The 25,288-nt window shown below is 38.9% G+C and overlaps 1 protein-coding gene across 5 annotated transcripts in view; it reads right to left on the bottom strand.

The window, feature by feature from the left end:
- Positions 1-25,288, bottom strand: part of MTMR2 (myotubularin related protein 2) — an 85,991-nt gene that overhangs the window by 45,058 nt on the left and 15,645 nt on the right. For 4 of the 5 annotated variants that reach the window (XM_072968939.1, XM_072968937.1, XM_072968940.1 and 1 more), the window contains one exon: positions 5,786-5,891. Coding sequence is in view for 2 of the 5 variants with exons in the window: in XM_072968937.1 (XP_072825038.1) it covers positions 5,786-5,891 (106 nt within the window). In the remaining 3 variants the exon portion in view is untranslated. Of the gene's footprint in view, positions 1-5,785; positions 5,892-17,367; positions 17,502-25,288 lie in introns of those variants that run through there. The other variant, XM_072968938.1, reaches the window with a different exon arrangement.

The raw sequence follows: 25,288 nt of genomic DNA, 5'->3' as shown, positions 1-25,288 counted from the left end.
TAAAATCACACTATCTGAACATTTTTGCTAAGGTACAGAAGCATTTTTTTTTAAGTTATCTTGCATCCAGCATCAGTGCTGGTAGTGTACATACAGATTTTTCTTAAATTTTCTGTATAGACAATCATCTATAAATAATAAAAGTTTTATTTCTTTTACATAATTTATTCTTTTCTTATTTTACTGGCTAGACTTCTAGCAAAATGTTGAATAAAAGTGGTGAAGGAAATCATCATCATCATGTTTCTAAGTTCAGACGAAATGCTTCTAACATTTTCCCGTTAAAGTATGAGGCTTATTAGCAGTTTTGGTGAGTACCCTTTATCTGGCTAAGCTGTTCTTTTCAAAGCCTAGGTTCTTAAGAGTGGATGTTGGGATGAGGGGTGGTGGTGTTAATCATGAGTGAGTGCTAATTTCAATTTTTGCTCTGGCTATGGAAATAATTATGTATAATAGACACTGTTCTGTTTACTTAACATCCACTCTGTGAGACTTAACTCATTCTGACTGAACATATCAATATCACATTCCTGTACGTATTCTAGATAAAAAATAACCCAATTATCTCTGACCTTTAGTTCATGAAGAAATATAAAAAATTTAACACAAATTTTGAAGGGATAATCACACTTCCTTAATTTAAGCCCATTAAATATTTCAAGATAGGAGTAGATGGTTAAGAACAAAACCCCAAATTACATTATAATTATATTATAACTTTTGTCTCATGTATTACATATTTTTATATATACAAATTATATAAATATACATATATTCTGAGATCAAACAGACCTTCTAAAATAAAGAGATAAAAGACACAGAATACAATTTCATTTTAATATTTGATTCTAACTGCAGACAGACTTCAGTGTGCCTATCACAGGCATCAACAAAGGAAAGGAAATACTGCATAGCTTGACTTTAAATTATCTTTAAATCATCACCATTTAAGGTACATACTTCATTTAAAGTCCAATGCTATACAAATTACACTTTGTAAATAAAGAGCTGTGCATTTGAATTTTAAAATCCTGCATTTCATGGGATTTAGTCTCCAGTGAGCAAATAAACCAAACAAACACAGGTTCCCTAGATTCTTAATTCCACTAAGTGTCAAACTGTAAAAATACAATCTTATTAAAGAAAGCCTGATTTTATAAATTGCAAATTTATTAAAAAATAATTTGCATTATTAAAAATTCTGTATGAAAGTACTTTAAGTTCTTTAAATGAAATTAAACAGGCTTCACTGCCAAGTGAAGAACAAATGAAGAAAAGAGAAAATACTATAATTAACGTCACTGAGGACCCATGATTCAATTCACCAAGCCTGAGTCTGTGCTCAGTTTTTCAGAAATACATCTACTGGGTTAAATCTGTTTACGACTTTTTAAATCTGTTTATGACTTTTTCCACAACAGACAAGGCCCACAAGGTGAAAACGTAACACAAAACAGAATTTCACCCGAGTAAACACAAGTTCAAGGTATCTAAAATAGTTCCATACCCCCACTGATTTTCCATTCTGCTTTACTGATGCAGGAGCAAAAAAATCTGGCTTGAACAAGAAATCCTTAACAGAAGCCTTCACAGCCATTAATTTACTATGACACTACCCTTTCAGGAAAAGTGTCACTTCATGGTATGTGTAGCAGAAAACCTATATAATTTGATTTAATAGTTTTAATGAAATTGGGTTAGCTTTTCAATGCACTGTGTTTTTTACACTTCTGTTTAAAAGCTGGCACTAATGGAGCTTATAAAATGTTGAGGCTCAGGACAGAAATAAACAGTGAGGCTGTGGAGAACTCGAAGCCTAGCGGTTAACCCACTTCAAATCATCTCTCAATGATGACTTTAAGAACTACCATACCAAGTGCCTCATCTCACACATAGAGCCAAACCACGGTCAGCAACACATAACTGCCTGCAGTCAGTTCCCCCTATAATTAACTAGAATACTATCAATTTATAGATGCAAAAGGTGCACATACTAAGAGCAAAACGTCATCAACTAACAAAACTGAGAAGAGAGATGAGATTTTATCACAAAAACCCTCTTTTTAAGGTTGGTTAGAAAAGCAATTCTCATTTATTAAGGAAGTAATATTGAAAACTATTTCTTATCTCAAAAATGTGTTAAAGATATTCCTTTTAATTAAGAAAATCTCACTTCATGTTTGAAAACACTAAGCAGCAGCAAAATTGTGGGAGAAAAGGCCACACAGGAATATGACCAACCGGAGACTGAAAAAAAGGGCAGCACCTACCTGTGTGCCCTTAAGCACATGATTTAATTCAGCTCTTCTGAACGAGAGGTTTCTCATCCATCAAAAGGGGTAATGGCATCTCACAGGATTGTTGTGAAAGTTAAATGAGTTGAGGCATGTCAAGTATTTATCCAGGTAGCAGGCTAGATGTTTTCCAGTTATTAGAAGCACATCCTTCGTTCCACCCTACACATACATTTGAAATCAGGCTGCATTTTTTAAGTGATATTAAATGTTACTCACTCATCTCTCTCCCACAACTGAAACATAAGACTGATTCAAGCAAAGACATATCTAATAATCAAAGATATCGTTTAAAATGAGGAATCAGGATAACAGGCAGCCTAAACATACTAGTTTCCTTTTTGTCTCTGCCCTTTCAGGCACTCGACTATGGAAAGTACAGTTAACTTTCGGTTGCCCCAAATCATCTTCTCCTTAATATAACATCTAACAACTGTCTCTTCATTCATCTAATAAATATTCTCTGAAGGCCCCATTAAGTTAAGAAAAATGCTGAATTAATAAGGCACTAATACGGACAATTCCTGAAGTCATGGAGCTGATGTATAAACTTAACAGATTCCTTTGGTATCCTAGTGCTAACTGAGTCAATAATTCAGGACATTTTTGTGTCTAATGTTAAACCTGAAGGGACAAGAGACATAAAATAAGTCTATTCCAGACAAACTTGCATATATGATCAACATACTCATTATATTATCTCCAAATAGGATGCACGCAGATGATCTTTTGCTTCAGAAGGAAAACAAAGGTATTTTATTAAGAGGAGGAGGAAGGGGAAGGGGAGGGGGAGAAAAAAGAAAGAAAGTGAGCACACCTAGTACCCAGAGCTTCTCTAATTTCATTTTCCAATAAAAGAAATCTGGCTCCCTGAGAAACAGGTGATGATTCCAGGATGGGGCAGGAAATATCAAGATGAGCTTGGAGCACCTTGTGGTGACAGAAAGTAAGGAAGAGCTAAAAAACAAACAAGAAAAACAACAACAGAGAACACAACACACAAGATCTGGCTAAAAGAACTCCCAGTTTGGAGTTGGAACAATCTGAAAGTAGTACTGGATTGTAATATATAAAATAAATATCCATGAGTCAATACTGATATGAATAAAAGACTGCAGAATTCAATAAATGAGGGGGAAGAGACAAATATCTCATGCAGAAGAAATGAAAAGAGTACACAGCTATTCCACTCTCAGCAAGGTAGAACGTAAGTGTGGGCTCCTTAAGCATAGTTACTTCCTTCTAAAGAGTACAGTGTAAGGATAAGGAGGGGAAAAAAGAAGAGTTTTTTCAGTGAAAGAACCTAACACTACCTCAACCAAATAATTACGGTTAACGTCAACAGTGATAAGTCGTGTTGACAGTATGTGCCTTTGATATGTGATGAACATGGCTCATCACCTCTGTGGTCTTCTTCCCCAAAACACATAACCCCAGTCTAATAATGGGTAAAACATCAGGCATTCTGCAGAGTATCTGACCAGTACTCTCCGAAACAGTCAGGGTCATCAAAAACAAAGTCTGAAAAGCTATCACAGCCAAGAGGTGCCTAAGGAGACAGGACCACTGAATGCAATGTGGTATCCTGGATGGACCATGGAGCAAAGAGAAGCACATCAGGTAAAAACTAAGGATATCTGAATAAAGCACTGACTTATTTAACAATGATGTATCCACACTGATTCATTGATTTTGACAGATGTAACCACAACACAGATGTAAGATATTAATAATATGGGAAACAAGTATATGGGGACTCTGTACTACCTTTGCAAGTTTTCTGTAAATTTAAAACTGTTCTAAAATTTAAAATTTATCTGATAAAAATAAGAAATAAATATAATATTTAATATATACATTAACATTATGACCCTGATTTTGTCCCAGTGTAAGCCAGTCACCCTTATTATGGTACACATGGTGTCCTGAGGAAGTAGAGAGGGTCTGCACGCAGACAAGCTGACGGTGGAAACCAGCGGCGGAGGCCTCCTACAGTGTGCTGCAATTCACGTGTGCACCCAGCTAAACTAACCCTCTCAAGAACACACAAATGGTTTACCATATCTGAGGCAAGAAAGAGCAGGTAAATATTAATAATATAAGCACAGCCTAGAAGTAAAAATGACATTTCTCCCATGCCTAGTATGAGTCTTTATTGGTTACAATATGAGGTTTAAAATGATGTTTTTAAGTAATTAAATCTGACTAGAAGTAGGCCAAAAAAATTACAAAATTATCAAGAGGCCTAGAGGCCCTTAATGGATGTGTATTAATGTAATGAATAAACAACAGTTAGATATATATACAAAATATGTATTCAAATAGTAGTAAGCTCATGAAAGGCAACAGTGGATTTATATCCACTATTATTAATGATGAACCCTGTCCTAAATGTATGTTATGCTTCAAAATAACAGCTAATGATATTATGAAGCCTTTATAATCAGCATAACATACATCCAGATTATAAAGATAAATTTTTATTGTTTTTAAAGATGTTTAAAGTTACGCTATACCCAATTTAGTATTTTATGACATTTCACAAAACATAATGGCAAATATGCAGAAGCCTTTACAGATATTTCTAACCTGTCTCCTTACATTTGTTGGATTCAAGTTTTTCAAACGAAATACATGAAAAAGATATATTCTCAATATATGCTCAACAGCAAATGACCTCATTAATGAAAACAACGTTTTAGTTAAAATTGTGTAAGTGTAACCACTGAGAAGGCAGTCACTTGATCAGAACTCAAAGATTCTAAGGTAAGATTTAAAAATCAGGACCACATATGAAATTTACTTTCCCCAGCACTCATAGTTAAGCAATAGTAGAAGAGCAGACAAATCCAAAAATGTGCAAAGTGCTACAGGATATCACTGATGTGGTCAATTTCACAGCAATAAGACCTTTAATGAACAGATGAATACTTACAAACTATAATGAGATAACTGCAGTATTTAAATGACTTAGCTTCAGAACTAGACGAGATGAGCCAGAATACTGGCAATTAAATTTATTATGAGACTCTGGACATATTTATTTAACCTCTCTTTGAGTTATTATCATCTGTAGAATGGTGATAATAATAATTTCCACCTCACAGAACTGACAGAAGTATTACAAGAGATATTTCATCAGAGCACTTAGAACAATACTTGGCACACAGTAAGTACTCAATAAATATTAGCTGTTACCAGGAGTAAAGCATTAGGGGAGTAATCATGAAAATCTTTTATACCGCAATGAAATTCACTAATTATCGTTTGGCAAAAAACTTAAGAGATCTCAAACTCAGAGATAAATTACACATTTTTCCTGTACAAGTAAATAAGAATTCCAAATTTGCTGGCCAGTTCTGGAATATTATATAAAGACTCAGGTCTTTGAGAATACTTCATCAATGCCTCTTGCTTACTTAAAAGTTATATTGATAATGTGGCCACAAACAGCTAACAGAAAATGCTTCATCAGAACTTAGAATACATACCCTCAAGTCAGGAGAAAAGTTCTCTGCAGAAGTCGAAATGGAATCCGATGATACAACGGAGGCTGATTTTGTATGCACTGAATTCTCTGAATGAGAAGTGGAAGCACTACAAGATACAAAAGCACACAGTACGTTTGAAGAATGGAGGTGTTGAAAAACCAATTTCAGAAATTTTATTAATTATAACTCCATTATTTATTAAAACTTCCAGTGCCAACTAGTCCTACTTTGCCTAGTCAATCTTATCTCCAAATACTGATAAATTGCAAGCTCTATTCCTTCAAGGCTAAGTATTCTTACCGTCCACATTCCCTGTGGACAGTCTTCCCCAGGACTCTTGAATACACTCCAGGTTAATTCTTTCTTTTTATTCAACCATCCATTCATTCATCCAACGAACATGCCAATGTGCAAAACCATTACACCAGGCACCATGATTTGGAGATAAACACGGAACAACCCTCATGTTCATAAAGCTCACAAACTTGCAGAAGAGACAGACAAGTAAGTAAATGGTGCAATGTGCTAACAACTCTAATCTCACACACACACACGGGTGAGAAGACAAGGGGAGAGGACTATAAACTGGGAGAAAAGAAAGCACCTAACTCTACCCAGAAAAGTTCAGGGAAGACTTTACAGAGGAGTCTGAGTCTTGAAAGACAGGAAACTGCCAGGCTGACAAACAAGTGAGGGAATCCCAAAACTAAACAAAAAACACTGCAAAGGCATAGAATCATCAAAGAGCACAGAACATTTGAGAAAAACTACGAACAGTTCGACAGGGTTGGATGAGCAAAAGAGCAGACGATAAAGATGGAAAGATGGACTGTCTTTGTACCTGGTACCTTTCCACCAAACCAAATTCTATACTATTAACAAGCCTGTCTTAAACAGCCACTTCTTCTGTACTAAGTAATCGCACTCTACGGTTACTACTGTTCTCTTAAATTTCTGTAGAACTTTTGATACCTGATCACATACTGCCTTTTACTGTTTAGTGATCTTGGGTATGTAAATTTAGTCTCACCAACTTCCATTTAAGCATCCCAAGAGGGAGGATTGTATCTTTGTTTTCCACAAAATTGATTTCAGTGCCTGTGTATACTATTAAACGTATTGTGTTTGTTAAATTCAAAAACACAATGACAGTATACCTATGCCACAAACTGAATGATCTACATCATTTCCTTTTATCAGTAAAAGACATTTAAAATTACTTACGGTAAGAAAAATCAATGGTAGAAAAATCTCAGACACTTTGAACTGAAAAAGTTCTGATTAAAAAATATATTTTTCTAAAGCTTCATTCCTAACATATTAAAAGTCTGTCTCACAGCAAAAGTCAAAACTTTTCATTAGCTTCTGATGGAATAAACCCATCTTGAGGTTGTGATAATATCCAAGAACCACATTTTTGTTTTAAAATGAAAATTTGCCCCCTTTGATCAGTATGTCCACTTTTGAGAACATCTTCTCTAACTCTGTAGGTCACTTTCTCAGTTTGCTGACTGTTCCCTTTGTTAAAGGGAAACTTTTTATATTTGATGTAGTCCCACTAGTGTATTTTTTCTTTTGTTGCCTGTGCTGTTGGTGTCAAATCCAAGAAACTATTCTCAAGACCAAGGAGCTTTTCCTCTGTTTTTCTCTTGGAGTTTTACAGACTCAGGTTTTACTTTTAAATGTTTAATCCATTTTGTGTGGATTTCTGTGTGTGAGTGATACAAGGGTTCAATTTCATCCTTTTGCACACGGATATCCATTTCTCACCAACACCATTTACTAAAGAGTCTATCATTTCCCCATTGTGCACTCTTGGTGCCCATTTCAAAGGTAAGTTGACCATACACGTGTGGTGTTGTTTCTGGGCTCTGTATTGTGTTCTACTGTCTATGTGTCTTTGTTTATATTGTTTTGATAACTATAGCTTTGTAATACAGTCTGAAGTTAGGAAGTATGATGCCTTCAGCTTTGTTCTTTGTGCTCAAGATTGCTTTAGCTATTTCAGGTCTTTTATGGTTCTATACTGATTTTAAGATAATTTTTTCTATCTGTGAAAAATGCCATTGAAATTTTTACAGAGAATGCATTTCATCTGCAGATCACTTTGGGCAGCAATGACATTTTAACAAGATTTAACTCTTCCAATCCATTAACATGGGATAACTTTCTACTCATTTGTGTCTTCTTCAGTCCCTTCCATCACTGTTTTATAGTTTTCTTCATACAGATCTTTAACCTTCTTGGTTAATTTTATTCTTTAGTATTTTACTCTTTTTGATGCTACTGTAGTGAATTTGCTTTCTTAATGACTTTTCCAGAAACTTCGTTGTTAGTGTATAGGAACAACTGATTTCTGCATGTTGATTTTGTATCCTGCAACTTCCCTGAATTTGTTTATTAGTTTTAACAGTTTTCCATGTATAAGATCATGCCATCCAAAATATGTTTTTACATATTTATACAATGTGAAAAGCATCTCCCCCAAAATAAACTGTCACTTCATTTAAATGGATCAAAATGGCATGCCAGGGGGAACATTTCAGAATCTTTTTTCAACTACAACCATCTGTTTATTTTATTAAGTATTTCAAAGTATAACTGTGGCTACTTTTTTATATCTAAGAACCTATAATATTATACAAAGGAACAGTCATTAAGAAATTCAATTATCTAGTTTTATAATGTAAGGAAAGAGAAACTGATAGGCTGAGAATGATTTCTTCCCTTTTTTTTTTTTTTTTTGTAGCCAATGCATGATAAATTAAATGCCATCTGCATTAAAATAACAAGTAGGGAGAGGATATAGCTCAGTGATGGGGCGCGTGCTTAGCATGCACAAGGTCCCAGATTCAATCCCCAGTATCTCTAGTTAAATAAATAAATAAATAAACAAACAAACCTAATTACCTCCCTCCTCCCAAAAAATTTTTTTTAACTTTTTTAAAAAACAAGTGAAATAATTAAGCTTTAGGCACAGTACTTTGACAGTGTTTGCTGCCTACTCCATATATATACACACCCTCTTTCTTTCCTGACTTTGATGAGGGCAGTTTGTGCCCAGCCCAAGAGGACAAGGACATGCTTGCTTTTGGCTCCCTCATGTCTGGGAGAACAATGTGACACAATTTTGGTCAATGAGATTTAAGGGAAGTCCATTCATTGTTATGGAAGCTTCTTATCTTCTTAATACAGGAGAGCAGAAATAGCAAGGTAGCCCTTAAACTTTCCCACTTTCTCCGGTCTGGACCAAAAAACGTAAAGCTTGGAAATACTGTGGCCATCTTGTACACATGAGCAATGTGCTGGCCTGCTAAGGACACAGAAAAGCATAAACTCCTTTCCTGGTGAGCAGCTGAATCCCCACCAACTCCCTACTTTGGGAATTTTTGTTATGTAAGATAAACGAAGTTCAACTTTTAAAATCACTGTAATGGAGTTTTATATTCTGTACACCAAATATAATTCTAAGTGCAATATAGCAATCAACACCCCACAAAGTCTACTTTGAACAAGTTGAAATGTGCAATACTACTCCGTATGCCTGTGACCTCCTGGGAAAACAGGAAAAACACCTGAAGGCAATAAAACACAATCTGGAATCATGGGTAACGTGCACCTAGGAAAACAGTACCAAGCGGGTATTACAGCATGTACCACTAAGACACCACACAGTTCTTTAGAGCCAAAGGATGAAATAAACAAATCCAAGAGAAATAAAATAACAAACAAAACCAGGTCTTGCAACCAATACTTTGCAGTCTCAAAGAGCCAGTCTTTCAAGCAAAAGTGTGGCAAACATCCTTTAATTATATTAACTTCTCTTTCCAGACACACATAAACATGGGCCAACATTATGATCTACAATCTTGTATTTGAATAAGCACTAAAAGGTTTTAAACTCCAGGCAAGCAATGAGGGAGGGGCTGGAGGGGTCAAGGATGGGAACATATCAAGGTACCTTTCTTGTGATTACAGCAACATTTACAAATGCACATCCACCACCACCACCAACAGAACCACTAAAAGTTCTGGGATAAACATGAAGTGGCTCCTCAAACCGAAGGTGGCCACAGAACACAGAACTCTTACTTTCAGTAGTTCATTTTCTCCTGTCATACAGGCTCTGCACAAACTTCTGATCATCATGGCTACTGAGAAAATACAATCTAATTTCCACTGCTCTTTTCCATTTTTCCCCTGCTCATCCGGAGGTCAAGCTCTCTCTGTTTATTATAAACTCTTACACAAACAAGCTCTGTGTGCCCCTGAATTCACACCTTTGTCCATGCCATTCTGAAACAGAATGCCCATTTATCCCAATCTGTTTATTAACATCCTAGTTACTCTCTGAGATCCAGCAGAAAAGCTACCTTTTCCAAGAAGTCTTCCCCAGGTCTTCCAGCTGGAACAACTCGCAGTCATCTACACTTCTATCTATACTCATGACGGCACTTAACACTTTCCACATTAGACTAGAGCTCTTTGGTTACATAGCCACCTCCTTTAAAAATTATAAAAGGCTAGAGAACTAGAATCTTGTCATTGGCAAGACATTTGAACTCTTAGCAAAGACTGCAGTCTGCTAACCTCATTAAGTAACCAAGGCCACCTGAGTCCTCAGTTCTCCGAGGCCATAAACTTCACCACGTAAACTTCAATCCAGACATTCCTGTTATCCTAGTCACCCCTGTCCTCTTCGAAACTGCCAGCCCTTCTAGCCTGACTATGTGTTTCCTCCATCCATTCTCCCTGCCCAAGTATTCCTTCAGCTACTAACTCTTTCTAACCTAATACTGGACTTTTTATTCCATACTGAATAAATTCTTACAGCTTCAACCAAATTCCCTCCTCCACTTCTCTGCCTCAGCTGAGATCTCCTTCCAGGAATCCACTTCTCTGCAGGCTTTTCTAGAGAAGGTTTTCTTCTCCCGCGTCTAACAAAGCCCAAAGGGGAAGGCAGCACCTCCCCAGCTCCTCGCTCACGCTCCCACACTAACACTACTTCCCCGTCTCATACATAAACGCCTTCCTCCTCTGAGGCTCATAACGCTTGGCTAGACAGCTTCTGTTACTACCCTCCACTCACCTTTCAATTACCCCTCCTCGCTCAGTAAGGACTTTATAATCTGGCTCACTTTCTTCTTTAAAGCTTCTTTCTTCTCCAAAACTGCCGTCATGGTGGGAATCTGAATGCCCTTAAGGATCCAGAGATTCTTCCAGCCCACACTCCTTGGCACAACACCTGAGTCTCCCATGATCTGGCCTCTGTTCTGTGCATCTCACTGTAGCCCTTACTTGTCTGAACCCACTAGGAACGGCTTGCAGATTCCCGAGTCCTTTAGCCATTTCACGCACCTGTGCCTTTGCCAACTCTGCTATCTCTGCCTGTCATGCCCTGCATGTACTCCCACGCCCTCTTTGCCCCTATCCATCCTGCAGGCACGGCTACTTCTCCCTCCACTGTACACGGTACACAGTCCCATCACAATACCCATAACACTATTGCGTTTACCCGACTACAAGCTCCTCTTCTCAGACATTTCTGTTACTGTTTACGACTCCAAGACCCGTTACCACAGACTGCTTCCCCAGCTTGCTCGCAATAAAACATGTAAAGCATCTTTTAAAAAAATGTAGCACCACGTGTCTTAGCTGCTATTTATGACAGATGAGTGTTATTACACACAAATTTCCCCACCCCAAGTCAGATTAGGCGCATAAATTAAAAAATACATCATGGCAAAGCTGCTGCTTCACCTCTCATTAATACTACTTTCAGCTGTGACATTTTATAGTCAGAATACAAATGTCCCCCCAGTGACTGTACCCATGGATTTACTGGGGAAGAAAAACAACAAGAACTACAATTAAAGACCTCATATCTACAAAGTAAGAAATTGTGGGGTGTTTGGATAATATTACGTCAGAAGTATTACAAAAATTAGTATTTTCCCACTATAAGGGCACACGTGCTGGCACTGTGAGCACAGTTTAGAAATGAAGTCTGTCATTCCTATGGACTGACTGGTGCCTCCCACTCACTCCCTCCCCTCAAAAACTCCGACACTGATGCTCACTGTGTCCCAAAGTGATTATAATTACCTCCAGAAAGCTCTGCCACCAGTTAAAGTTAAATGAAGTCATGCGGGTGGGGTATATGTTACGACTCATAGGATGAGTGGTCTTATAAGAAGAGGAAGAGAGAAAGCCCGTGGCTCCCTGCACCTCACCTCTGAGGGAAAAGCCGTGTAAGAAAACAGCCAGAAGGCAGCCACGTGCAAGCCCGTCAAAGAGCGTCCTCACCAGGGACCGAGTCAGCCAGCACCTTGGTCTTAGACTTCTCAGCCTCCCAAACTGGGAGAAATAAAGTTGTGCTGTTGAAGCCACAAGTCTGCAGGACTGAGCTGACTAATATAGTCATAGAGAATGAAAGTCATCAAAGGAGTTTCTCTTGGATTTAGAAGCGAAAGATTTCCAATTTGAATTGATAATTTAAAATCATCTTTTTCTACACAAAAAAGCTCAGAAGTACTAAAAAGGACATGGCAGTCCTACCAGAAGAGACAGAATTACGTCATCAAAAATAACCTTTCTTCGAGAAAAATGTGAGTAAAAATTAACGGTCATTTTTGCCTATTACGTTTTCCACAGAACTACACTTCCCAAAACTGTTTACCCCAACTTGACAGACACTCCAACTGCATGAAGTAATTTCCATGAAGAAACAGTTCAGATTTTCTTTCCTTCCTCCCTTCCGTTCTTTCACATTGAATATTTTTATTTCCCATTTTCGTGTCTCACTCTAGCTCAATACTCTTTGACCGAAAAAAGCTGGAATCAGCGCATAACTGGATTCACTCAGAGATGTTAGTCTCATCACTTTCTAATACGTTACACTCAAATATAATGATGTTTGTCAAGCATCACTCCAACAATTCTTTAGCACTTGTATTCGTCAGGATGAAAGTGCATGCACTGATACCCAACTGCCTCCAAATCAGGTTAAATCTCACAATAGCCTTCAGAGTGCCAAAGCTCTCCACCACACCTCATTCTAGCTCGAAGCTTACATTTCACTCCTGAAGACAACAAATCTGTTCCTTGCCACTGGTCATGAGAATCAGATTCTTCTCATTTCTGCTCTGAGTATCTTTTAATTTAGCCTCCAAACTGTCTTCTCTTCTGACAACTATCGTTTTTAACCACCTCAAACTTATCTTGAAAGTTCATTTTCCACAAGAAACCAGTCCTACATTATTCTTACTAATTTCTTTCAATAAGTCTAGTCATTCCAACACCTTTGCATTTGTATTCGTTAGCTATATTTATTGATGTACTATGTTTACACTGATTCATTTGTGTATATTGATTCCTTATATACTACACATATGCCTTTAAAAATTTGTAACAGTTACATGACCCTTACTATGTGCAAAACACCAGATTACAGAGCCTCTGCTCTTGAGATTTCAGCCCCACAGGAGACATTACACCACATAAGCACGTCAGTGTAACACCATGAGAGGCATAAACAAGGGCCAGGAGGAAAAACTCAAAGGCAACAGTAGTAATTTGAGGATTGGAGAAAATAAGAAAAACATTAAGTTGAACCATTTGAAGCTGCTATTTTGTAGGTAAAATGGCCAAATATCTACTCTTCCACATGGCTCGGTGTGTTCAAATGAAGGAGAAAGAAATTCAGCTGAGCCTTTATGGAAGGACTGCAAGGCGTAGACCAAGGCTTTGCAGATCACAAGCACACACAAACACATACACGCAAAGAAATTTTTAAAAAGAGCTTGGGAAAGTACAGGGCATATTTTGTGAATAAGTAGTTTACTCAAACTAAATAGATAAAAGGCTTAAAAAAGGTAGCCTGATTTCAGGACACTGAGAATCCTAAATGCCAGGCTTAAAAATTAAAAGCCTTGCTAGGAAAAGGCGAGGAGTTCACAATGAGATACCACTCCACACCCTCCAGGGTGGCTGTAATCAAAAAGACACAATAACAAATGTTACCAACATTGTGGAGAAAATGTAAGTCTCACACATTGCTGGCGGAACATAAGACGGTATAGCTACTTTGGAAAACAGTCTGGCAGTTCCTCAAAAAGTGACATGGAGTCACCATAGTAATTCCACTCCTAAATATACACTCAGAAACAAATGAAAACATGTCCACCCAAAAAACTACAGAAATGTACACAGATGCTCACAGCAGCATTATTCATAATAGCCAAAAAGTCGCAATGAGCCCCCACTCCCCTGCTTGAAGTGCCTCAATGGTTCCCCACTGCTCTTTCCTTACCATGGCCTCTGCCTTCTTCTCCATGAGCTGCCCTGCCTTCTTCTCCAGCTTCCTCTTGTCTCTCTCTCTCCTTGCTCTTCTCAGTCCAACCACACTGGGCTGCTTTAAGATCGTTAAATACGCCAGCCCCTCTACAGCGAGCCTGACTCTGCAAAACTCCCTGACTAACTCCCCTTGGACTACAAACCTTAAGAGGGAAGTTCTATTCCTAGGACCTAGTACGGTACCTGGAATAGAAAAGGCACTTAAGACATACTGCTTGAACTAATTAATGAGTGAAAAAGTGAATGACAATGATCAAAACATTGGATAATTCGAGTCAAATTCATCAGAGGCCATGACTAGAATGTCGAAGAGAAAATGAGAAAGAAACCTGGCGGGGGGGAGCAGGGGGGTTGGGTAGAACAAGGTTGGGGAAAGGTAAGCACAGTTCCCTTTTCCTTCAGGAGTTACTGTGTGCGTATTATTTTATAAACCATATCTAGTACCCCATTTCCATTTCTTAGGACACTGGAGCAAACATTCTATTAAAGAGGCTCTATCGTAAGTAAGTGACAAATAATCTTTAAACAACTGGTGGGAATTGTTTTTTACTGTTATTTCCACTGGAATGGTTACAGAAAAAGTAGCTGGGACTTGAGAAACCGGGATGTTAGTCCTATCCAGCTAACAGCAGTATCCATGGCCACTTGACTTAATCTTCACTCCCTAACACAGTTTCATTATCTATGAAAAGTGCCAATTAGACTATTTCAGTGGTTAGCCTTTGGATGATCACGTATTATCTCTTTGAAAATCTCATAAAAGCTATCCTCTGAATTTTTTTTACAATTATCAGGGACTTCAAGGTTAAGAACCATGGCTTAGATATTCTTTTTAGTTCTAACATAGTCCAGGGTTTCAGAAATGAGTATTTCACCTTTTGAAATATTCACACAGTATGTAGATAAATATTGAAACATTAAATTGTCCAAAAGGTACATGTGTTTGTATGCGTATATATATGTACGTATTTCCTAATTAGGTAACCACAGCCTTACTCTCGAATATGAAGCTAAGACTCACAGACTAAATAGAAACATTCCAATACTGTATTTCTTATAAAAGAGTCAAAGGGAAACAAAATCCAACAGCTGTACTTATCTCAAGAGCACTGGGCTGTCACTGTGTAACTCAACACCCCTGCTTATGGAGAAGCAGAAATGACATCCTATTAAGAAATATAGCCACAATTTCTCTAAATATTTTCATTGTTTTTTACATTAAGTGATTTTACCAGTGTTTTTATATTAAGTGATTGTAACGGTATCTACCTTTTAAAATACACTTGAAAAATATTCCAATTTAGCTAAGTAATGATTCTCTCTTCTTTTTTTTTTTTTTTTTAACTAACTACAGATAGGCCAAAGAAGTCTCCCCCAGAATGTCATTTCAAGCACAGGGAAGAGACCTTCACTGTCTGCCTCCTTGGCCCTACCACACATCATCAACAGCTTCCACTGCTAGGGTTTCTCAGCTTAATGATTCTATTTCAATGTCTTACATTTCAAAACATACTTGCAATAATTAAGGGGAGACACCCCCTAAAAAATACATATGGCTGGCTCAGTAACTCTTCTCTCTCAATAAATAATTTCATCAGATTGAACTGGAACACAGGAATATAAACTCAAGTGAGTCAGTAACATCACCCTTGCCAATGCCCAACATGGTTATGCTTACAAGGCTTCTTATTCTGTGATTCGCATACTTAATCCAACCTTGCAGCCCCAGCACACTGGAACTCATTATTAGCTTCAGTGGCCTGACTCACTGGAGTGCTTCTCCTCTGCCAAGGTGAAAAATGAAAACGCATGACTTGTAGTGAACTTGGCATTTGCATTTCTGACGGCACACTGATTTTTCTTTCAAACACCACATGTGGTTTTCCTTCGCAAGTCTCTTTCCAAATCTGCAGACCATATTCCATTTCTCAAGAGTTTCGCTACCTTCCACATTATAGCAAATTGTCTGTCCTCAATGGCTCCATTTTCTCAGTACCCACTCACTCCCTAATTCCTTTCAATCTGGCTTCTGCCTCGATCAAGGCCCTAAAATGGCTTTCAATAATTACCAATGACCTGACTATTTTTTTTTAAAAAGGTCTTTTCTTAGTTCCTATACTACAAATTTCTTTCTCTTCACTAGCGTATTCTTTTGGTTATCTCATATCTCAGTTTAATTTCATCAATACCCTTGAGCACCTACTATATACGAGATACTACTATTCTAGGAACTGCTCGATAGAGATAAACAACACAGGGCTGCTGCCCCTAGTGAGCTTTCACGCCAATGTACTTAATACAGGTGCACAAAAAACACAACGTGGGACATGAAAAACGAACGAGCAAGAGAGAAAGCACGTGGGGGTTTGGAAATTGGAATGCTCATGTACAGCTTTAACTTAGGGCCTTGGAAAAGGTTTTAAGAAAGAGGTGGTATTTGGAGACGCCCAGAGTGCAGAAGAGGTTCATCACCTTCTCAACAGTTTTACTAAACAAAGGAAAATACGAGAAAAAAAGGGACGTTCAGGGCATATTAAAGCTACAGTAAGAGGCGGACCACTTTGATTAGACAACAGGTCCGAGAACGGATGGTTAGAGCAGGAAAATCTGCCAGGAAACTATTAGGAGACCTCAGGACAGAGGTACCAAGGGCAGTACTAGCACTTTACTAGCAGTAAAAATGAAACAGGAGGGGATGCAAGGGGCATGGAGACAGAGTCCATAGGACTTGGCAACTGACTTGACGAGATGAGAAGGGAAAGAAAAGGGCCAAAACATGATCACAAGTATTGCTGACTGAGGAACCAGTGTGCCAGTTAGAGAGCAAAGAAAAGTAGGTCGTTTGGGGAGTTGGGGAGTTGACGAGTTCCATCGTGGGATTTTTAAGACCGAGGTGGCCTTAAGGCATCCACAGGGAAACATGTACCAGTATGCCAAAGGGCTTTAGACTTTCCCTGATCGTGCATTTGTTCATTCATTCACTCATTCACTCATTCACTCAGGCAGGTCTGATTTACTGCTCACCCTGTGCTGGATGAGTGCACTGTGAAGATACACGTGATACGGCAATATTAGGTGAACCCCAAATTAAATCCTCAGGGGAGAGGCCGACTCCTATCTAACTGTCTATGAAACTGACAGTGATAAGTGCTGTAAGACTGGTCTGCAAAACACCACAGCGTAGAAAAGCAAAGGACTGAGTATGACTGGGAAAGGGTGACACAGACCTGGAAAAACGTGTCATTTTTTATGGACATTGGCCCATGAACAGTGCTTGATGGTAGAGTGGAAAAGCGAAAACATTCCAGATAGAGAACAGCGTAAGTAAACAGATTATCCAGGAAGCCAATGTGACTAGGCTTTGTGGATCACGGCAGGGGTAGGGACAAGAAAGGCTGCCCTGTGTTCTATGAAGATACCACAGAAAGAAGGTTCTAGAAGGACACCCCGGTAACAGTTCGGATTCTATCCTGCAGGCAATGGGAAGCCATCAAGCATTTCTGAGCAGAAGTGTTATATAATCAGTTCTGCACGCAAAGGGAGATTCTGCTTGAGTGATGGAGCACCAGTTGGGGGAAAACCTCTAGAGGAAGCCAGATTAGTTAACAGGCTATTGAACGAAACCATTAATAGACAACTGGAACAGGGCACACAATGACAGAGAGGAAATGCAGAAGAAAAGAGCAAGTCTGAATGGTCTGTGGAAATTCGCAGTAGATTCTGATGTTGAATTTGAGGCTCTTGCAAAGTATACAGGTGGATGTGTTCATCAAGTGAGTGGAAATACAAAACTTTTCCAGCTTTGAAATTCTTTGGAGAGGTTACAGTTAGGTGATAGCTACGTCCATGAAACTGAATCATGTAGCCCAGGGACAGGATTTAAAGCACTAAGAAATTTGAGATTCAGTGAACAGAACTACATTCATTTTCATAGAATAGAGACTAGAGGTACAAGTCTAAGAAAAAATGGTCAGAGAGGTGGAAGGATCAAGAAAGAAAGTTCAGTGAAAGCTTAGAAGGGCATTTCAAATTGGCAGCTCATAGTAAAAAATAACCCTACAAAGAGGTGGAGGAAAATAAAGAGAAAAATCCAAAGAATTTATTAATAAGATACATCAAATCAATAACTGTATCAACATGATCTATGTTTTAGAAACCACAGCCTAATATGACTGAAAAACTGAAGTAATAAGGCAAAGACTGCCTCAACTGCCTGTCTCTCGCTGAATAAACATACCCGCATCCAAGCCCACTCTTCCTATCTTAGATGATGACACGTCCCTTCTCAGGTTCAACGCAAGTCCCTGTCCTGTGTCCTTCATCATGCCCCATCCAGTCTCCTTTGGGAAAGGGGTGTGTGTGTGTGTACACGTGCATAGACTTTACACAACACTGGCCATTCAGCAGAAACTCCACAGTGATTTGCTGAATCTATGTAAGGATCATTAACACCACATTTTGAACTCTATCCTAACGGCTCTGCTGATACTGCTTTCTGGACGTCATTAATGACCTCAGGAACAAACCCAGGGGTCCAATTTCCCTAGTCCTTGCCTCCTCAACTCCTCTGCAATATCTGATCCAACTGTCCCTGCCTCTCTCTTGGGATTCTTTTCTCTCTAAACTTCTGTTGTCATTAAAATTTACTGGCTTTCCCCAGGTTTTCTTCCAGATGCCCTCTAAACATAGATTCTCTTGGAAGTTCTGACCTTGGCGCTGTTCACTGTGTCCAGTCTCTCTCTGAAATTTCATGGAATCCCACAGCTTCAACTACCACCTCAATGCAAATGATTTTCAAACACATTGAATCTTCTCAGTCCCGCAATTACAAATATTACTAGTACCATCTGGCCCCACCCTTCCACTCTCCAGCTCTGTTTCTCACTCTGATCCTATTTGGCTAATGCCCACACCTTACAATGACACTACGTTGCACAATAAGTAATCAGAACTATGCCAAATAATACTTTTTAATTGTTCCTTTCAAAGGCAAGCATAGGTATCAGTTAGCCAACCATTCTGATAGCTGGCTACTGAATTACAGAATACTATAACTGTCAAGGAACACTGAGATTTTTGTGAAACTCTCTTCATTTACAGATAAAGTTCAGGCCAGAGAAGGGAAGTGAATGATTTGAAGTATGATATCAAATTCGTGGCAGACCCAGATGTACCAGGTCCCATTCTGACTAAATCACATTGCTTCTGATAGGAGTACAGAACCAAAAGGACAAATACCTCAGAGTGTTTATTATCTAACTAGGAACATAAAACAAATGCACCCACGTGCGTGTGCGTGCACACACACACATCAGTATTTCTAACACATAAGCTCACTGTATGAGGATGAAGTTCAATGGAGACCAATCAAGGAATGATCCCTGGAGAAGATAAGGCTGAACAGAATTTAGAAGTAGGTTAAGAATAGGACTATCAGAAAGCAGTATTTTGGGTTTGTTTCCCATAATTTTTTTTTAAGATTTTGGACTATACAAGGAACACAGTCAATATGAGAAGACTGGATTCAATCTCCCATTTAGAATTCAGTACGAATCCAAGTGTATTGTAGGATCTGAAAGTAGATGAAGGCTCCGATGACCATCTGGTATCATCTCAGAATGTTGCTGAGCCTGGGCTCCTCGTCTACTTAACTGTCTCAGGTTGCCGCGTCTCCTTTCACTCCACTACTCAGCAGCCATGTGACCTTGGGCAGGACGCTCTACCTCTCTGAGTCTCAGTTCCTTCACATATAAAATGGAGCTGATAAACTCTACCCTGTACAACTGAGCACTTATTCAGTTCCTTGTGTTCCAAGTAAGACCACCCATTCCACTCCCCACCCTCAGCCTCCACCAGTAGGAGTTACGGAAGGGCATCAGAAATTCAAGTGCTCTGGAAGATAAGACCATCCCTCCATCTCTCCCCAGCCTCCCAGCACCACTGGCTAGTGAAGAGGAGATGCCAGAACTGTGAGCGACGCTTGCAGGACTCACCCTTCCCTCCCCCTCACCACTCCATCTTCCTACAGCCCATCATTTCATCTTAAAAACCGTAAAGACTAACTTCATTACACCCTTTATCTCTGTTTAAAGAGTTCCCACAAGAAGTCAAAGCCACCAGACTAATTCCCTCTTCTAGTTCCCGCCAACTCCTGTGGCTCCTGATTTTCAAGGTCAATCATCAGCAAAAATCCTCTACTATCTCTCTCTTAAATGATCTCTGCCTTTTACTCTAGCTAAAGTCATCTTTCCCTGAGGACACTGCTCTCCCTACAGCCCTTCCAAATGGAAAAACAGCCCTCTTATCTTCTCTACTATATCCCTCTTCCAGGACTAGGCCAGCAAATAGCCACTTTCAAGCTATTCTTCCTCTTTGTGTCTGAAGACCCCATCAGTCACTCTTCTGTGATCAGACTATACTACCCTCCACCCTTTCTTGCTGAAGTCAGGGACCTATCTCTAACTGACTCCACCTCACTCCTTGAAGAATTAGCTTCAGGCTCACTACCATTCTTTCTAATAGCAATACAACTGTCATAATTCTTACTGATTTCACTATCCATACAAGTGACTATTCCAATACCCTGGCCTCTCAGTGCCGTACCTCCTCTCCACCAGTGATCTTGTCCTCCACTCAATCTCAGACCAGGATCATACCCTGAACACTGGCATTACCAAATAACTGATCTCCTTAATTTAAATTTCAAATGTTCTACTATCTGACTATCAGCTCATTCTCCCTAGGACCCTAACCAACATCTTTTAATTGTTCAATTCCACCAAGACCACCCCTGTCCTACTACCTTTCATTGCCTCTCACTATTTCATGACCTTACTTCTCTCTTTCCCCAACTTTTCAAATTCCATAGCCTGTAATTACAATTGCTCTCTTGCCCTTGTTTGCTTCATGGTTACTTATGGCAACACCCAAATGCTAGTTAACCCAACACTTTGCCTACTCCAGACCTACACCCATACAGGTGGGTTAGTACAGACAAAAACACACAACCATACGGCCTGGACTCACTTTGAATTTATGATCACTCACCTTGACCAGACCCCTAATACTGACCAGCAAACACACTACATTTTCCTAGTCCATATGTTCTCCCCCTCTTTCAGACACCGATTTCATATTGTCTTTTCCTTCCTCATCCTCTACCATCCTCTCCGTCTTGAATTTTAGTAGGTGATCTAGATTCCCATTTCACTAAAAAATATAGAAGTAACCAAGCAGGCTCGTCCAACTACAACCTAACTGCATCCGGGCATGTGCCCTCCGCCTTCCTTTCTCTTACTGCAGGGAAATCATCTGCACCCCATCTAAGGCCAACTCCTCCGCTAAAGCGTCTCCTCTCATCTTTCCAAGAAAAGCTCTCCGGCAATTTTTCCCTCTGGTTCCTGCATCATAAAATGTTCCCCCTCTCCTTAACCATTCCAGTCAGAATAGACTATCCACACTATTATCTCTCAACGTAACCCCTCCAGATGCCACTTCACTTCTCTGAGCTTCCTTACAGCAGAACTCCTTGAAAGCGGTGTCTACTCACTGCTTCCAGTTCCGTACTTCTCAGTCTCTCTGAACCCACTTCCAACGGGCCAATAAAAATGCTTCTGTCAGGCTGTCAAGAATCTCCGCTTCGCTGAACTCAATCATCAGTACTTAGTTCTCATCTACAAGCAGCATTTGACCCTGCTGATCTCTCCTCCTTGGAACGCTTTCTACCTTTGGCTTCCAGAACCCTGCACTCTTCCAGGGTTAGTCTTCTCACTAGCCCCTCTTGCTCTCAGGCCTCCTGTACTGATTCTTTCTCACTTCTTAAGCTCGTAGCACTGGGGCACCCCTGAACTCTCGGTCCTTGCACCTCCTACCATCTCTATGTGCACCTCCTCCTTAATAATCTTACACACTCTCACAACTTTAACATCTCTGAGTTGATGAACTCAAATTTATAGCCCTATCCCACACTCTTCTCTCGAATTTCAGATTCCAATAACTTATTTATTTAACTCCTACAGGTGAATGTGCCCCAAACCAAACTCCTGCTCTTCCTCCTGAAGCCAGCTCTAACATCTTAGTAAATGGCAGATTCTATCCTTCTCTACCTCCTTGAGCCAAAAACTCTGGAGTCAACTTTGACTATTCTTACACTACCTGTTCAGTCAATCTGGAAATCCACTGGCTGCACCCTCAAAAATGTGTTCACTATCCAATCACTTCTCTCTGCCTCTCTGGCTGCCACGATCATCTCCCTCCTGGATGATTCCAACCGCCTCTAAGCCAGTCTCCCTGCTTCTGCATCCTAGTCTGTTCTTAATACAGCAGCCAAAGTGATCCTTTTGAAACATCTGATACAGTCACTCCTCTGCAAAAAACCTTCCACTCCCTTCCCATCTCACTCAGAGTAAAAGCCAAAATCTTTAAAATGGCCCCAAATGCTTCTCACAATCTGCCCAGACCCTTCCCTCCCTGATCTCATCTTTTACCGCTCCCTTTTGCTCCTCTGCCCTGTACAACACAGGACTCCTTGCTACTCCTCAAACACGCCAGGCAAGCTCCCACTTCCGGACCTTTATATCTTTGATTATCATCTCTAACTCTCTTCTCCCAAATATCCCCATTTCTTCCTTTACTTTCTTCAGCTTTTTTGCTCAGATGTTGCCTTCGTAATGAGACCTTCCCAGGCGATTTTATATAAAATTGCAAACAACTCCAAACCCGCCCACTCTTTCTCTATTGGTCTTTCCTGCTTTACTTTTCCCAAAATGCTTACTGCTATATGATTTTTTTGTTTGTTTTACTTACTTGCCATCTCCTCTGTTTAGTTAATACTTACTGAGCACTTACTTACCATATGCCAGGAACAGTTCATACTTATAAAAATTAAATAAAATAATGCATGCAAAGAGTTTAGCATATTACCTGACAGATAAAAACTCTAAAATTATGTAAAATATTATTTTTATCTAATGGAGGCTGGAACGGGGTATCTCCTATTGTCATCAGAGAACTCCAGTTTAACAAAATGAGGTTAAACACAGGATTGCAGGACTAAAACAAATCAGATTCCAACAATCTGATCCTTAAAGAAACAAGGAGCTAAATTATCCATAATCAGACAGTCTCTGCCAGAGAAAATTTAATACAATTTATTTAAAATAAGACAAGAAAGCAAAAATAACTTTTGGGAAAAGAAATTTCATATTTTCCCTCTAAGAACCAGTTCCAATTATAAAATCATTGTTGGAAACATACATCCTTTCTGTTTTCATCACAAATGTTGTGTCCTACCTCATTTCATGACCAAAAAAGGATGTCCACCATTAAGTGTTTAATTTATTATACATAACCATACTGAAAAGCATCTTCACAACACAAAGTAAGGGACACTTTGGCAAATGGGAACACGTAAACTACTCTCTCACTTCAACCAGGACATGTAAGTTTAAGCTATGAGCAGAGAAAGGAAAATTAGGTCTCAGAAATCATGGAAAGTCATTTAGCCTCTCAGAGCCTCAGTTTCACACTACAAAGTGAGAATAAAAATACTCACTCTTCTTATCTCACTAGATATAAAGACCAAGAGAAAATAATGTGAAAATGCTATCTAAGCATTAAGATTCTTTTATCTATAAACACCAGTGCTTAAAAAAAAAGGGGGGGAGGGGGTACTGAATGCTACAACTGATAATATACTAAAGTGTGAAAAATGAAGTCACTGTTAAAATGTTTAAGAATGGCAAATCTAAGAAACACAGCATCTTCTCAGAAAGACTTTCTAGATTAACACCATTCCTCCTGGATGTCTACTTGGACACGTGCCCCTCATCACATTCATCTCTGATTCACAGCTATTTCTTACTGGTTCTTTGCTAATGTTTTCAAGCAAGTTTACATTTTCTAGTTCGGTAAAATGCACAAACTCAATAAATGCTTATTTACCCAGAAAACTTCCCAAATAAAAATCAGAGCTTTTTAGAGATTAGCATTTACAACATATCCATTATATTTTAAATGACAGCAATAAAATCGTAAGCCAGATCTATTTACACTAAAATAATTTAAAGGGATAGCTGATTTATAGGGAAAGAATTAAATAAATATTTGAAATGATCAAATCTACCATTACAAACAATAAAAGACTTGTGGAAAAGTCACGAAATGCCCCCCTCCAAAAAACAACCCACGTCATCTTACTTTTGACCGGTCAAGCGAGATAAGATTTGGGCACACAAATGAAAAGCTCATATATAAAGAGTCACAGGTTCACGGTCCAAATACATTTTAAACGGCCATGAGTTTCATAAGTTTCACAGAGTGACTTCAAATATTCAAGATTAAAAGAATTGTGGCATTACTATTCGAATTAAATTACAGCCATTCCACAGTATCTGCTTTAATCACTAAAAGCCCCTCCCCAAAAAAGATTTTTCCCAATGTGTGCTTAAATGAGAAACACAACTGGGTTTCCAAACTAAGCAATCATCCTCCATCATCCATATTCCATTCAATTGACAGGCTACAGAAAGGGGTCATTTCCTATACCCAATGCTTCTTTTTATGCTGAGAGTGATCTCCAAAACAGAGCAGGAAGTGTTGAGGAAGTGAGGGCTCTGTGAATGATGACATTCAAGTCATAAGGAAGACTTGAGGGGTGGAACTGCTACACAATATGGTCTCACAGTTCAAATCAAAGATTCTATGATTCAGGGCATAAAAATCCCAGACATAAAATTCTAGGATTACAAATGAATTAAAGAGCAATGATTCTAAGTATTGGAAGTATCTGCGAAACTGGATTTTACCATTTTTAACATCCCTTTCAGCTCTTGATAATCAAAACAACCCCAACTTTCCCCTTCTGCACATGCATACAACTCAACCATTGTCCCATATGAAAATGTGATTCAAAGATTTCTCCATCAACCTTTTATCTTAACTATACTGCAGGAGCTTTCCCCACAAAAAGGCCTTCACACAGCAGCATCAGGAAATGATATTCATTTTCAATTAGTGTAGGCACTTTGCTGCCCAAACCTTTAATCAGAGTTATTAAGAAATGATATTAATTATAATCATGATTTCCTTCTGTCCCTGTAAATCCCTTGATGGAGGTACAAAAAACCACTGTCAAGGTTCAAACAGCTA

The sequence above is a fragment of the Vicugna pacos genome, chromosome 10 (assembly GCF_048564905.1).
Source record: "Vicugna pacos chromosome 10, VicPac4, whole genome shotgun sequence".
NCBI lineage: Eukaryota > Metazoa > Chordata > Mammalia > Artiodactyla > Camelidae > Vicugna > Vicugna pacos.
Note: the sequence above shows the minus strand (reverse complement) of the source record. Positions and strands in the feature narration are given on the sequence as shown.